Source organism: Primulina eburnea, chromosome 8 (genome assembly GCF_022965805.1).
Source record: "Primulina eburnea isolate SZY01 chromosome 8, ASM2296580v1, whole genome shotgun sequence".
Classification (NCBI taxonomy): domain Eukaryota; kingdom Viridiplantae; phylum Streptophyta; class Magnoliopsida; order Lamiales; family Gesneriaceae; genus Primulina; species Primulina eburnea.
The window spans coordinates 3,019,417-3,035,116 of record NC_133108.1 but is presented as its reverse complement, the minus strand read 5'-3'; the positions used below and the strand labels follow the sequence as shown (position 1 = coordinate 3,035,116).

The window sequence follows — 15,700 nt, the reverse complement described above, 5'->3', positions numbered from 1 at the left end:
CCATCGTTTGATGGTTGTGTACCATAGTTGTCTTAATGTTTCAGTTTTTCCGTTGCAATAGTAAGAGGAAAAGCTCAGTTTTCCACATCGTTCCTTGCTCGGTATCGTTCTGTCTGCAGTTATGTTTAGTATATATATGATCGAGTCTGAGTTTCGATTGATTTTCAACTATTCCCGCAAACCGTGAACTTTCAAAATGTTCTGGTGATATATTATAGTTTCTTTTCGAGAATCTATAGAAAGTCAAACCAAATTCAACCGTGAAAACCTCAAAATTCCACAGAAGACAAAATTAACAAGGTCGGGAAAACCTCAACATCCTATGGCCAATAAAGAAACTTGTAACCTTGAAGTGAAGCTGGTAAATACGTTTGTGATGAAGAGTTAGAACTATCCGGAGGATAGATATAATCTTTCCCATATCCAAGATTCTGCATTAGCTTCGTTGGTGCATTCCTCAAATGTAGTGGAACCCTTTCATTCTGTCCCACGGATTCTTTTACAACCTTCTGTGCAGCTTCGATTGCGCGATAAACAGATATAGATTTAGGAGCCAAAGCCAAGTATGAAACACACTGTCCGAGTATCACGTTACACTCCGGCATCCCAATAAAATGACAGCCTTGGTAACAAGAAACGGCTTGTGTTAAAGCCTGTGGATCAGCCAAACCAACATCCTCGCAGGCGAATCTAATCAGCCTGCGTGCAATGTAGAGTGGCTCTTCACCTCCTTCTAACATTCGAGCCAACCAATAAATGGAGGCGTCAGCATCACTCCCTCTCATAGACTTGTGTAGGGCACTGATCAAATTGTAATGCTCCTCCCCTGCTCTATCATAGGCCAAATGCTTGCTCTGTAACGATTCTTTGACGTCGTTTACTGCAACAACTATATTCGATTCTTTATCTAGATTAGATTTCTTGAACCGCGCGGTCGCTGTTGTGGCTGAAATCTCGAGAGCATTCAATGCCACCCTTGCATCTCCATCACAATGCAACGACAGAAAGTCGATAGCTTCTTCATTCACTTCAACTTTAACCATTCCCTTCAAGTTCATAGCCAATCCCCGGTCCATGTCTGAAACAGCTCGATTGAGGAGCATTGCTAGATCACATGGCTTCAACGGATGAAGGGTTAGTACCCTGCAACGAGACAACAATGGCGTGATCAAGTGGAAGGATGGGTTTTCAGTGGTGGCGCCGATGAAAACAATGCTCCCGTCCTCAATCACAGGCAGGAAAGAATCTTGCTGCGCCTTGTTGAACCGGTGCACTTCATCAAGGAAAAGAACCGTCCTTTTGTTGGCTTTTTGTTTCAACTTTCTGGCCTCGTCGACTGTATCTCTAACATCTTTCACGCCACAAGTGACGGCAGACAGAGAAACGAATCGGTAAAAGGAAGAGCCACACGAACTCACAATGGCTCTGGCAATAGAGGTTTTACCAGTGCCGGGTGGGCCCCAGAGGATGATAGAAGGGAGGCGGTCACACTCGATGGCGGCGCGGAGGAGGGAATCTCTCGCCAGAAGGTGGTCCTGTCCAATAACCTCGTCGAGCACGCGCGGCCTCATTCTCTCCGACAACGGCGCGTCGGGCAGAGGAAACGCTGATGCTTCTCTTGGGGGTTTCTGGATATTTTCTTGGTGATCTGACAATTTTCGATGCTTTTCACGATGAATCAACAGACGGGTCGATTCATCTTCCTCAGTTTCTTGTCGGGATTTTGGTGGGTGTTGGTCCTTGTTGGAGTGGAAGTGGAAGAATCGATTGATTTTGGGTTGGATTACTGGAGGGGTGGAACTGAATGGTAGAGGGTTTTGAGTTTGGAGAAGCCAATCGGTGGCTTTAACGACGTCGCCAGCGGCGGAAGCCAGAGCTTCAGCGGCGGAATCATTTGAGAAACCCATGCTTACTAGCTGCTCAATTTTAGCATCCATTTTCAAATCGCCAAGTTTTTCCCTTCAATCCAGTAAACAAATTTTCATTAACAAAATCTGATTAGAACGATTGCAGTTCCTGTCCAAAAAAATTGTATCGACCGGATCGAAATTTGAACAAAAACAGATCGATATCGAATTAACCTATTTTGAAAAATTTTATTAAAAAGAGAAAAAATCTATATATAAAAAATTATTTAAAAATATTAAAATCTATATACAGAATAATATTATTTACAAAAAATTAAAACGGGTCATCGATTTTTCACAATAAAAAACCGAAAATGGATCGATTTAACCTATTTGACTATTTTTTCGAAAAATAAAACCGACTTTAGGTTGAACCAAATTAAGACAAAAACTTGTATGAGACGGTCTTACGAGTCGTATTTTGTGAGACGAATATCTTATTTGGGTCATCCACGAAAAAATATTACTTTTTATACTAATAATATTATTTTTTAATGTGAATATCAGTAGGGTTAACCCGTCTCACAGATACAAAAGACCTATTCCCAAATTAATACTTAGCCCTGTATTTTATTTCATAATACAACTCAACGTGCATTGGATAAACTTCCGAACTAACGCAATAGCTTGGAAAATATGTTGTTGGGTTAATCACACTGGACAAATATTACGTGATAAGTACTGGTAGAAGAATCGAACTCTCTACTATTGATCAATCACTCATCGACTTCACCACTTAAGTTGACGTGGGGTGTATATTACAATATTATTATATGTTGATATATGCTATGATAACATAGACATGTATCAAATGTTCTAAATTTAAAATATATTTGTTGGATTATATAATAAGACGAGTGATAAGAAAATAGGAAACATCGATAACTAATCTCGTTTGATAAACTAAATATTTATTCGTTTGGTATGATTTTAATGTGATAGAATTGATTTTGTATAATATTATTTATTGACTAAAATATCCTTTTATTTGCACATCGTCTTCCCTAAACTTCCGTCATTGCCATGTTAGAGAACACCTTACTGTTGTACATTATGGTCATTTCTGCACCCAAACATCGAGTCAGAAACAAGAATTTTACAATAAAATCGAACCAAACAAAGGATAATTTAGTGAATAATTTATATAATGAAAGTTGTTCCTTTGATATATCGATTATTCTAAAAAATAATTATATGAAAGTTCAAAACTTGATTGTTCTATTCTTTCATGGGATTCAGGAATAACAGCTCGTAGCTAGTCCCTACTCCCGGTAAGGTTCAGGTACTAGCTTAGCAGCGGGGTAAGGAAGATCATGTACTAGTAGGAGTGTAGGACTCGTTAAGATCGGGTAGCTTATAGCTCATAAGGAAGACATTGTACTCTTCATTTCGTTCATCATCAGTGTCGTAGCTCTCCGCTCATTAGCTCTCTTTATAGAGCATTCCTACTAAATTGAACTTTGAATCAATTTTTTTTTTTAATAATGCGAGAATCTGCAACCGTTATCTTTTAATGGGTAAATTTGTTAAATATCGTAATAATCTGTAAATCACGTAACTCATTTAAACTCATCCAAAAAAATATTTAAGGACACAATCTTTTTTCTTATATGATAGATATACTACAAGTTATCCGCAAAGTTAAATCATAATTTTACGAGTTAGAAAGTTGCATACGTTTTCTATTTTAATATCATTTAACATAACGTGTGTTGATGAGAACATTTTGTCGCACAGAAAATCTTTGTACTGTTTGTGAAAGATGATAAAACTTTTTACAAACTTGGGTAATTTTTGGGTGTAAAATCAGAAAACAAAAGTACAACAAAACTAGCAACTTAAACAATTATAACACAAAAATACAGATCTTTTACTAGTAAAAAGTTGTAAAAACTTTTAGTTTAAACCTTACGAGTATTTAACCCGTGCGATGCACGGGATGATATTATTAAAAATTAGTAAAAAATAAATTGATATTTAAATTGAAAAAAATAATATAATTATAAAAATTAAAAATAAAAACTATTTTTCACTTATTTTAAAAAACTTTCTTAAATACAACGCATGTCGATTAATGTTTTTGGCTAATAATCACTATCATATATCAAAATTTTAGATTATGTTAGCGTAAGACAATGACATGATGCTTATCGTGTTAAAACTACGTTTGGTTGGAAGGATAGGATAAACTAATTATTAGTATGTAAATGATAAAGAAAATGATTGTGATAGAATTGTAATATATGATGTAAAATAATATTATGTTTGGTAAGATTTTTAAGTGTAGGATAATTTTGAATTTTTTGATGAAAAGACGAAATTGTCCTTCCCCTTCGCGACGGCGACAGTGGCGGCCGGCGGCCGGCGGAAATGGTCGATCGGAAAAGGTCAGCAGGTGAGACGTTTTTTAAACACACCGTCGCTAATTGCGACGTTTTATAAACAAACCGTCGCTAATAGCAACGGTGTTTTGACAAACATTTCTACACAAACCGTCGCTAATAGCGACGGTTTTTTGACAAACCGTCGCTAACCGCTGTCGGCAGGTGTTCGGCCGGTGGTCGGCAGTTCGTCGCTGGTCGGCCGGTGCTCGCCGCGGTCAGCGGTCCGTCTGTGGTTGGCCGGCGGCGGTCGGTGGCGGGAAATGGTGGTGAGTTTGAATTTAAGAGAAGGGTAAAATCGGAAAAATAGGAGGTATTAAGAATGGGATAAATAATCTTAGGGGATGAGGAGGTATTATTTTAACCTACCTAATATAACCTAATCATACCTAGGAGGGATAAGGTAGGTTTATTTAAAATTGAACCAAACACTTGATTGGGCCGGATAAATTAGTCTATCACTCCTAATCCCTCGAACCAAACGGGGTGTTAGTGTATTGATGTCAACCACCAACCTTAATACATATTTAATTCTTTAATTTTCGAGAAGCTATATTATTATTTATTAACGCGATAAAAAAAATTTAATCACATTCAATAAAATTAATGAGAAATATTTTTTAAAAAATTCAGTAATTTTGTTTAAATCCATATTCACAAACAATTTTGTGACATGACACGTGTTTGACACATTTGAATGATAACAATAATTGTTTCATCAATATCTTTATCCAAATGGGTTGTTATTTTATCTACAAAATATCTTCATAACATACACAACATCCTATTATTCCGAAAGAAAATTGAAATATGTGATCATAAGTAAATTACGTATAAATCAGAAAAGTTATTTTATTAAATTGATTATGTGTATTCCAAAACAATGTAAATAAAATTTATGATGTGTCTTCTAATAAGATGCGTACTTTCTTTAGAATTGATTTTATCATTTCCATTACGGGACATTTTACAATATCATGTATCCGTGAACTTTGTAATATAGAAGAAAATTATCACATTAGTAATACATAATAATTAAAATTTTATACAAATAGAAGAATAATATTTTACACTCCTCGATCATTAAAGACAAATTTCAAACTTAATGTCTCGTTGTTTCTATGTGTATGTAGTTCATAACAACGAACAAATATAAATTTACACGAACATTACATCTTGGAGGATTCAAATCATAAATGGTGCTGAAAAGATTATTCATTTCAGAATTCAATTTTGAAGTAGATAAATTTAATAAGATAAATAGAATAAAATCGATTTATAATATTATATGCAATATTGCATTATTTATAATTTAAAATTCAAATTAGACATCTTCAAGGACAAAAATTATACATTGGATGTTTTTAACAGAATTATACCATACATTAGCTCTTTCAAATTATGGAAATATCGAATTGCATGCATTGGGTGTCAATCATTTCTGATTATTGAGAGTAATATATATGTATATTGAGAGTAATTTAATGTCCATTTGAAACTCTTTTGAATCTATCTCTTTTAATTTTCTTGTACTCTTTTATTTGAATTTTTAAGGATAAAATTCGAGATATACAATATACATAAGGTTTTGGAAGAAAACTACAATGCATTAATTTTTTTCAAATTAAGATAATTTCGAAATAATATGTATTTGAGATAAAAAAAAATTATGATTATTAAATGGTAAATTAGTGTTAATTGAAAAACCTTGTTGTAGTGATAACTTTTAACACTCAACCAAATTTATTTTTAGATATATATAATATATAAATTACATTTGAATTAATATAAAAATTAATTAATTTCAAAATTGAATTAAATGAATTGATGTAATCAATGCAAACAATAATTGAAGTGGTCATTTATTGCAGTACACGTATGTCAATATACATAATAAATATTTTCTTTTATAGAAATGACATTTTGGCGGGAAATTACTATTTTTGGCAAAAACTCTGCTTTTATATATATATATAGATTTTATCATAAATTATGAAAACATCCTAGACTAACGTTTTTTTTAAAGAAAAAAAATCTACTATATTTGTTCGAAATATTTATAAGAAAATTTTGTCCTGGAAATTGCAAGTTATAAACCTCAAATGGCTATTTTACTTACCAGTAAGAAGATGCGTAAAAATGGGCTACGAAGCAGGTCAATTCGTAATCTGTCATAATCCATCTTGCCTTGCGCGAGTTGAAAATTACCAACTCAATCCACTTATTTTATGTGACGATCCTAACCAATTTTATGTTCAATAAACTGTCAACAAAACTCACCTATTTTATATGGCTATCTCGTTTTAATATCTCTATATGTCGGTTCGCATAATCAAGTTGTCGCAATACGTTAAAAAATCGGATCGCGTTTTCCAGATTCCATCCTCGTAACAAGTTTGAAAATGTAAACAAAATCGGCCATCATTTTGGCCCACGGTTTTTGGAACCTAACGCAAGTGATACATATCCTCACTCATATGTTGTTTTCCTTCAAGTCAAATAATCAATACAAATTTTGAAGAAGAAATTATGGACAATAATATTTTAGTATTAATTCCACTGATTTTTTGGATGCCTCGACACGGCAAGATACAGTTGTTACATATGTTACATTAATGATTCTAGTCGGGGGAATGTAGCTATTGATTACATTGAAATAGTTAATGATTTAAAGTAGGTAGCTAATGTTAAATATTATTATTGGTTTTGTATGATATAAATATCTTTGGTTATAAGATATGAATGTGATATACAATCATGGTTAGGAATGTAAATAAGTCGAGTCGAACTGACCAGAACAGTCTCATGCTCTAATTTGGCTCATTTAATGTATACATATCATTAAGCTCGAACTCGTTTCGTTTTAAAATTATTAAGTTCACGAATAGCTCGAGCTCGACTTGTTAGTGCTTTGTTTATCATGTTTAATGAGTCTGTCTTGAGGTCGACTTGTTAAGTGGGTTAGTTTTCGATCCCGTTTTTTAGCTTTTCGAGCATTTTTGGCCGAAAAAATGAAATAAGATATGAGAATTTGAAAAGCTCGATCTCGACTAGTTTGAACAGGCTCGCTTACGCCCAAATATGAAGAGCTCCTTACACCCAAATATCGACAAGCTTAAAAAACGGTCTCGAACGAGTTTTTTTACCGAGCTGAGCTCCGAACACTTCATGACCGACTTGATTTATTTATATCCTAACCATGATTGATTCAACATTAATTTTGTATAGAATGCATGAGCGCGTGCATAGTACAATGGTTACGTGCTCATGCATAGTACAATGGTTACGTGTTTCATTTGAGTTTCTTTTATTTGAGATCAAGATTTAGGAGAACAATACTAAAACGAATGCTAGCTACCACGAACTCGAATTTTAAAATATGTAGAACTTCAACTTCAAACGGTGCAAATTTATATTTTTTTTGTATCTAATCTGCAGCTTGGATTTGATTTGGAATGAGAGTTTTGATTTGAGAAATATTTTATAATGAATTTCAAATGACACGTATATATGAAATCCATCACAATTATTATTAAACTTACGTTACTCGAATTTTATCTATACAGACAGATCGAGTAATTTAAAATCTATCAATGCAAACACAACCGAAAAAATAGACAAACTGGGAAGAGTTTGTGTGGTCCATATATGGTTGTATATATGTACCAAGAAATGGAGCCTTCTTCCAAACAACGACAGCAGCACATAGTTTTCTTCTTTCATAAACCAGATAGCTCATTGTCTCAATTCCCTCTCCTTCACAATTGAACCCATTTGCCCGAACTTCAAGGATGACAAATAGTATTATTTTCCAAATTAAATTTCAATAATTCCGACGCGGCTTTGTTTGCCTATAAGTAATAGCAATATAGCTGCTAGTGAACTCCAACCATGGCCAAGCATAGTATTGTACAAGTGCTGATCTTTCTCCTCAACTCGGGGACATTGTTGATTTCTCTAGCATGCCCAACTTGTCCATACCTCCCACCGAAACACCCTCCCTATGTAAAACCACCTAACTCCCATCCAAAGCCGCCCGTCGTCAAGCCACCGCCACCCTACGTCCCCAATCCGCCACCTTACATACCCAAGCCTCCTCCGAATCCACCACCCTACTTGCCGAGTCCACCACCTTACATACCCAAACCACCTCCCATTGTATACCCTCCAATCAAACCTGAACCACCGATCGTGCCTAAACCGCCCATCGAGACTCCATGCCCTCCCCCACCACCTCCGAAACGAAAGGAAACATGTCCTATTAACACTTTGAAACTTGGTGCATGTGTCGATTTGTTAGGTAGTCTCGGGCATCTTATAATTGGTACCAGTGCCAAGGACACTTGTTGTCCCGTGCTACAAGGGCTGGTGGACGCGGATGCAGCACTCTGCCTTTGCACCACTATCAAAGCAAAGCTTCTCAACATCAACATACTTCTCCCCATTGCACTTGAAGTTCTCGTTGACTGCGGAAAAACTCCACCCCCCGGCTTCCAATGCCCCGCCTAAATGAAGGTAATTGGAATAAGTTAAATAAGCAGTACTGAATTATATTCCATGCATACCCCATTTCGTTTTCTAATCTCAACTAAGAAACAATAACATGGATTTCCTAAAGGGACTTTACCAACATTTTCAATATGTGAATGCTAGTTTAAACTATCAAACTCGAGCCGAACGATCTTCGAAACTCGAGTCGAACGAGTTTGATCATGCCAATGCACTCCATGGATAATGTTAACTTCATTTAAATGCCATTGATGCAGATGATGCCACCATATATATAGATATTTACATCGTCAAAACCATCGTGACGGGAAGAGTTTACGGAAGAACTTGCGACATCGTTAAGTCGATCGTGTTGTTTGTGTTGTGTATTCCATATATGATGTATATAGCAAGAAGGAATTTAAGTTTCTCCATAAAATGTCATGTTGATCCCTCTTTATTATTATGTTTTCAAGAAATTGTGTACTTTCGTATAAAAAGAACTCCGGTTCATATAAACCAGTTATTAATATATATACGAATAAATTTATTCCATCATAAAAATCTATTACAGTATATTCTTATCTATTATTTTGACTTTATAACATATAGAATATGACTTTTAATGTTAAACTTAATTAATAATTATTTTTTTAAATGCTTAATTAGATTGAAAATTATAAAAGTGAATATTAACTATGTGAATTGCTAGTATTTATTAATAAGTAAAGGACCTGGTTTACCATTATATATATAATATGGTTGGATGTATAAAATATATCTAAAGATTTTATGTATAAAATTTATAAAGCCTCTCTGTATAATGACATATAATTAAAACGACAAAATGCCTTTTCCTAGTTTATTAAAAGACAAAATAAAGAAACATTATCCAAGAAAAGTAAGGAAGAATTTGTCAGAAATGTTATTTTTTTCAATTACAAAACAAGTCCCATTAGATTTTGATGGTATGATTCTATCTAATATTTTTGTAACAGATGATTTAGTTTAGCGTATTGTCACGAAATGCAATAATAATTTTGTTAGTTCAAATGTAGTTTGTAAATCAATTTATAATATTATTTATGCATATAATGTCGAATCAAATTGTATTGAAAATAAAAATCATTACTCGATCGGACAAGGTATAATTCATTATAAATTATGCATGTTGAATGTTTTCAAGAAATTGTCGGTGCTTCGAACTTCTTGTCTTAATAACACACATATATATATATCGATATTTGATCATTCAAGTGATATTTTTTTTATAAATAAACTATACCTTTGTACGATTTAAATCAACACCGAAACTTTTTACTCTAATTTCAGTATAAAGAGAAGGAAAAATTATATTTTTGTAGTGTATGTTTGTTATTTGTAATTTTGTTTCTTTATATTATCAAATTTGAGTTTCAATATTGTATTTAGCTATTAGTTTTGGTCTTTTTTTTATATAGAAAGTTTTAATGTGATATTGTATATATGAGTATCACACATCGGGCATCAGATCAACATTATATCATCAGTGTCATGTCGGAGAAAATAAATCAAAATTATAAATAAAAAAACAATGATAAATTATTATTAATAAAATTTGATAATATAATAAATTAAATTCGCAAACAAGGAAAACTTGCCATTTTATTGCACCATTAAATTTGTATGGCTGAAGAGGTGGAATTTTTAGAATTTAATCGGTACTACTAAAATTTAATATATCACGACTTTCATCTCAACAAGTAATGATGCTAAGTTCCTTTTTCTTTGTCACAAAAATTAGTCCGTGAGAAAATTTTTGTTAGCTCATCACACAAATTTTTGTAAGATAAATTTGCGACTCGATTCAACTCAACTCATAAGATAATAATACTTTTTATGCCAAAAAAATTAAAAATTTCATAGTAAGTAATGATCAAGTTGATTCGTCTTACAGATACACACTCATGTAATCGTATCATAAAAGACCTCTTCCTTTTAAAAAATTTATATCATTTTAATCAATTCACCATATTTATTAAATACAAAAAATTGTTTTCTATTCATATATATTTTTTGTTTTATGATTTTATTTTGTCACATTTCAGAATTTTATCATATATTTATTCAATTTTGAACAAATTTAATATTTTTTTAAGTACAATGTAACATTTATATATTAACTTCACGTCGAAATCAAGTAAGCACAACATATGTGTCAAATCAGACCTACATCGCAAAAATTCTAAAATTGCACACATAAAACAAAGATAGAGAACCAAGATTTCGACGAAATAGATAACCAAAATCGCTAAAGAAAACTATATAAAACTGATATATCGTGTTTTAGCTGCTAAATAATATACAAAACTAAACAGAAGTATGTCCAAATACCTGGACCCAACTTCTCGACTGAATAGAAGACAACTAAAGAGCATATTCCATGATACCAACAATTCATTTATTTTGATCATTGATTTGACATTAAATTTAATTATATGTAAATATTTAAAGGATTATCAAATATGATTAAACCGCAATTAAATCATAGTCCTTTTCCATCTTGATCTTCGAATCATAAGATTGGGGAAAAAATCAAATAAGAATTCGAAATATGACCGTTTCAAAGCTGCACGTGCAAATGAGACAAAAGCAAGAAAAACATTCTTGCGAAAAATAAGGAAACTTATGTATAATTTTTTAATCTTTCAATTTATAATTTAGTTTGGAGTAGGTCTCATGTGAGACCGTCTCACGGATCTTAATCCGTGAGACGGGTCAATCCTACCCATATTCACAATAAAAAGTAATACTATTAGCATAAAAAGTAATACTTATTCATGGATGACCCAAATAAGAGATCCGTCTCACAAATATGACCCGTGAGACCGTCTCACACAAATTTTTGCCTTTAGTTTGTATATATAACATTTTCTAATTTTCATTCAGGTTTCAAAAGAAATATAATTTTCATTTTCCTCTTATTTTTTATGAAAAATTAAATTCATGTAAAAAAATCTTAAAACTTATTAGAAAATCTTAAATTTTATTTTTAATTTTTCACCTTTTTAAAAAAATATTTATATAAAAAATATCGTCCGTCAACATGTGTAGACAAAACTAGTTGAAATAACAAAAGAATAAAACTTAGTTTATAATATCTTCTTGCTTAAATATATAGTTTATTTTGAAATTATATAACTAATGCAATGCAGCCCTTAAGACATTAATAATTATGGTAAAAATTTGTGTTAGACGGTCTCACGGGTCGTATTTTGTGAGACGGATCTTTTATTTGGGTCATCTATGAAAAAATATTACTTTTTATAGTGAATATCGATAATGTTGACTCGTCTCACAGATAAAAAAATCGTGAGACCGTTTCACAATAGACTTAAATATATTACTGTATATTAATCCTAACTATAAGTACTACAACATTATCGCTGCATTTCCCAAACATGGAAATTAAAAGAAAACTCACCATAATTATACTCATTGAAATTCTCCTCCTCAAACTACCCTATTTTTCTTGCCCAACATTTTGTCAACCTACGGAGAATTCCATCCAAGATTTGGAGGGCAACGAGCTCCAAAAGCATACGAGGTACCACATATTCTCCGGCGCCGGCGGCGGGCTCTCCCTCTCCGCCAGGGACCGCCGCTACCCCTGCCCACACAACGTGATGCAAGAGACCAACAACAGCTCCGTCGGGCTCTCTGTGGAAATTTTCCCTGCTGACCAGAAGCAAGCAATAAAGTTGTCCGCCGAAGTAAACCTAGCGTTCCTCGCAGCCACAGTTTGCGTGCAGTCTACGGTGTGGCGACTCGGAAGCGTGGACCCGTTTACAGGGAGGCGATATGTGAGGAGCAACGGGGAGCTGGGTCGGCCTGGGGCGGAGAACTGGTTTAAGATAGAGAGGAACGTCGGGAGTGGAGAGGGCCGTTACTACAAGATTGTGTACTGTCCTAGGGTGGTCGATATATGTGAGGATGTGGGAGTGTTTGTGGAGAAAGGTCGGAGGTGGCTTGGTTTGGGTGGCGACACACTATTGATTGCTTTCAAGAAAGTGGATCCCGCATACCACGAGTCAACAACGTATATCAGAAATTAAGTCAAGATTCAAGAGCTAGATGATACAAATATTTTATTATCTGTATCTTCTGAAAAATAAAATAAAACTCTTGGATAACCATCTGCATCTTAATTAACTTCTCAAGTAACTCATATCTGCTGCTATAGAAGACAGCTAAATTCGAAATTTAAAATCTTGTATAAGATGAGTTTTAAATACGTTGAATCGGAAAAGAAGTAATAATTTGATATTAATGTACATACACGGATTCCGATAGTTTAAATTCAAATAAATTATAGTTGAAATTCAAATCTTGAATGTTTACTATAAATGAGCCCAATATGTACAACAAATCTCACCATCACCATTCACTTTTAGCAATATAATAATATATATTAAAACGCCTTTTATTACCAAGTTGACCCCTCTATCCTCTGCCATTCATGTCCGATACTCTTTCTTAGTATGCAACACTGAATACAACACAGATAAAAACACCAACTTCCGCCACAAAAATAACCCCAAAAAGAATATGGCAAAAGGAAGCTTTCTTTTGTTTCTTCCACTTGTTATCTTCTCCTTTTTCACATCAGCATCATCGCTTTCCATGAGCAAATCTGATTTCGCTGCATTGCGTGAAATCAGGAACAGCCTAACCGAAATCCCTTCCGCAGCCGCCACACGGTTTTTCTCCAGTTGGGACTTTTCCGCCGCCGACGACCCTTGCACATCCTTCGCCGGAGTCACTTGTTTCTCCTCTAGAGTTACGATTCTTTCTCTTGGCACCGGCCTCTCTGACTCACCTGGGCTAGCAGGAACGCTTTCCCCAGCCATTGCCAAGCTCACCGAGCTTAATCAATTGATTCTCTTCTCCGGCATTGTCACGGGACCCATCCCTTTTCGTCTTGGTTCCCTCCACAACCTTAGAGTCATCTCTCTTACTCGCAACCGCTTAACTGAAGATATCCCAGCCGCCATTTTCAACCTGCCGAATCTTCACACCCTAGATCTCAGCCACAACCAGCTATCAGGCCGTATCCCGCCCGCCGTGCCTGGTTTGAATCAATTAAAGGTCCTGATTTTATCCCACAATAAACTTCTCGGAAACCTGCCCTCCAGCTTCTGGGATCAGCTCCTTCACCTGGATCTCAGCAACAACTACTTAACCGGGACGTTGCCGGAGCAAATGCCGTCAGGTCTCCGCTACCTGTCGTTGTCGAATAACCACATATGGGGCCAGATTGACGGCCTGGAATCGCTCTCAGAGTTAGCATACTTGGATTTGAGCATGAACCGATTCAGTGGGGCCATCCCAACTTACCTGTTTCGACCTTGTATCACATCAATGCTCCTCCAACGGAACAATTTGTCAGGCGGGGTCCCACAATCTCCGCCGTGGAGTTATGGGGAAGGGTCCACTGTGGACCTGAGTCACAATTTCTTGACAGGTGAAATAACTCCGGCTTTAATTGGAGTCGAGACCCTTTTCCTGAACAACAATCGGTTAAACGGGCAAGTTCCCGAGGAATACGTGCAGAGCGTAAAGGCTGGCACCATGAAAACACTATATCTGCAGCACAATTACATAACGGGATTCCCGATGGAGGAGGGCTACGTGCTGCCGGAAACAACCGCGGTCTGCATATCTTATAACTGCATGGCGGCGCCGCCATTGGGGATGGCAGCGTGCCCGGCCAGCGCCGGGTACCAGCTATCCAGGCCTGCTTACCAATGCGCAGCCTCTCATAATCGGACCTCCTCTACTTTGGATTGATCGATACCTTAATTTGCAAACAAAAACTCACACAATCCTTTTTTTTTTTAATTAGTATCTTCCAATTTTTTAGTATTTCCTTATTTTGTTGCCTTGTATAGGGTATATAAGAAAATGTATTATTTATTATTGTAATGTTCGTTTTGGTTGAGTAAACTCTTCGAATACTAATATATAATAGGATTATCATCAATAACATGTGTGTTTTTTTCGTATTTATTATATTCTTTGTCACCTTATTATATATCAATTTTTTTAAAAAAATAAAAATAAAAATAAAAGGTTGGTGTAAAAGCTAGGTGGGGATAAGGTTTAGAATGATATAAAGGTGCACGCGACGAGATGCACATGCGTGTTGGCGCCGGTACTCTAATTGTTTTCACAAATATATGTATGTGTCTATTTTTTTTTTTTTTTATGTGAGGTCCATAGCCTACACGACGTGACAGAAATTTACAGCACTCTAGCTAGCTAACACAAGGAAATCGATCATGCTCAGTGTTGTAGCAATATGAGTACTGATCCGTAGTATTTCTTTCTTACAAAATATGGTAAGAAACAACGATTTGCATCCAACCTTCCTTACCCAACAACACATCCTTTGTCCGCCTATCTTAGTTCACGTAGACTTTTACCTCCTTTTTCTGCCCTTGTCAACAAAATATCATCCGTCCTTGAACCAAAACAATATTCTCAAGCTGTTCCATTTCCTACGCGGAGACAAGCAATGGATGATGAAATCAGTGCCTTAGAAGCCAACAACACTTGGTCAATTATTTATTTACCAGCCCCTTCCCGCCGCGCAAATCTATTATTGGTTGTAGTTGGGTATATAAAGACAAGTTCTCTGCCAATGGTTCCCTACAAAGATACAAGGCTTGTTTAGTTGCTAAAGGGTACACGCAACAGGAAGACATTGACTACCTTGAAACATTTCTCTGGTGGACAAACTTGTGACTGTTAAAGTTTTGTTAGCTTTGGCTGCTGCCCGAGGTTGGTTTTTAATCCAACTTGACGTTAATAATGATTTTCTTCAAGGTGATCTCTCGGAGGAAGTATACATGTCTCTGCCCCAAAGGTATTGCAGAGATGGAG

General features: G+C 35.1%; 4 protein-coding genes across 5 annotated transcripts; 3 read left to right on the top strand and 1 right to left on the bottom strand.

Moving 5' to 3' along the window:
- Positions 1–238: 238 nt before the first annotated feature.
- LOC140838432 (uncharacterized) lies at positions 239–2,054 on the bottom strand. Its single transcript, XM_073204724.1, has one exon. It carries the CDS (start codon positions 1,935–1,937, stop codon positions 321–323), a length of 1,617 nt encoding a protein of 538 aa, XP_073060825.1. The 5' UTR covers positions 1,938–2,054; the 3' UTR covers positions 239–320.
- Positions 2,055–8,138: 6,084 nt separating this feature from the next.
- Positions 8,139–9,262, top strand: LOC140837686 (uncharacterized). Of its 2 annotated transcripts, none has more exons than XM_073203799.1 (2): positions 8,139–8,803; positions 9,055–9,262. In XM_073203799.1, exon 1 carries the CDS (start codon positions 8,180–8,182, stop codon positions 8,795–8,797), a length of 618 nt encoding a protein of 205 aa, XP_073059900.1. In that variant the 5' UTR covers positions 8,139–8,179; the 3' UTR covers positions 8,798–8,803; positions 9,055–9,262. The 2 variants fall into 2 exon arrangements, with proteins under 2 accessions (XP_073059900.1, XP_073059901.1); XM_073203800.1 differs by having other exon boundaries at positions 8,139–8,816; positions 9,076–9,262.
- A 2,907-nt stretch (positions 9,263–12,169) lies between these two features.
- LOC140837685 (alpha-amylase/subtilisin inhibitor-like) lies at positions 12,170–12,948 on the top strand. The gene has a single exon (XM_073203798.1). The coding sequence runs from the start codon at positions 12,217–12,219 to the stop codon at positions 12,868–12,870; it is 654 nt and encodes a 217-aa protein (XP_073059899.1). The 5' UTR covers positions 12,170–12,216; the 3' UTR covers positions 12,871–12,948.
- A 294-nt stretch (positions 12,949–13,242) lies between these two features.
- Positions 13,243–14,674, top strand: LOC140837684 (uncharacterized). The gene has a single exon (XM_073203797.1). The coding sequence runs from the start codon at positions 13,364–13,366 to the stop codon at positions 14,603–14,605; it is 1,242 nt and encodes a 413-aa protein (XP_073059898.1). The 5' UTR covers positions 13,243–13,363; the 3' UTR covers positions 14,606–14,674.
- Positions 14,675–15,700: the final 1,026 nt, after the last annotated feature.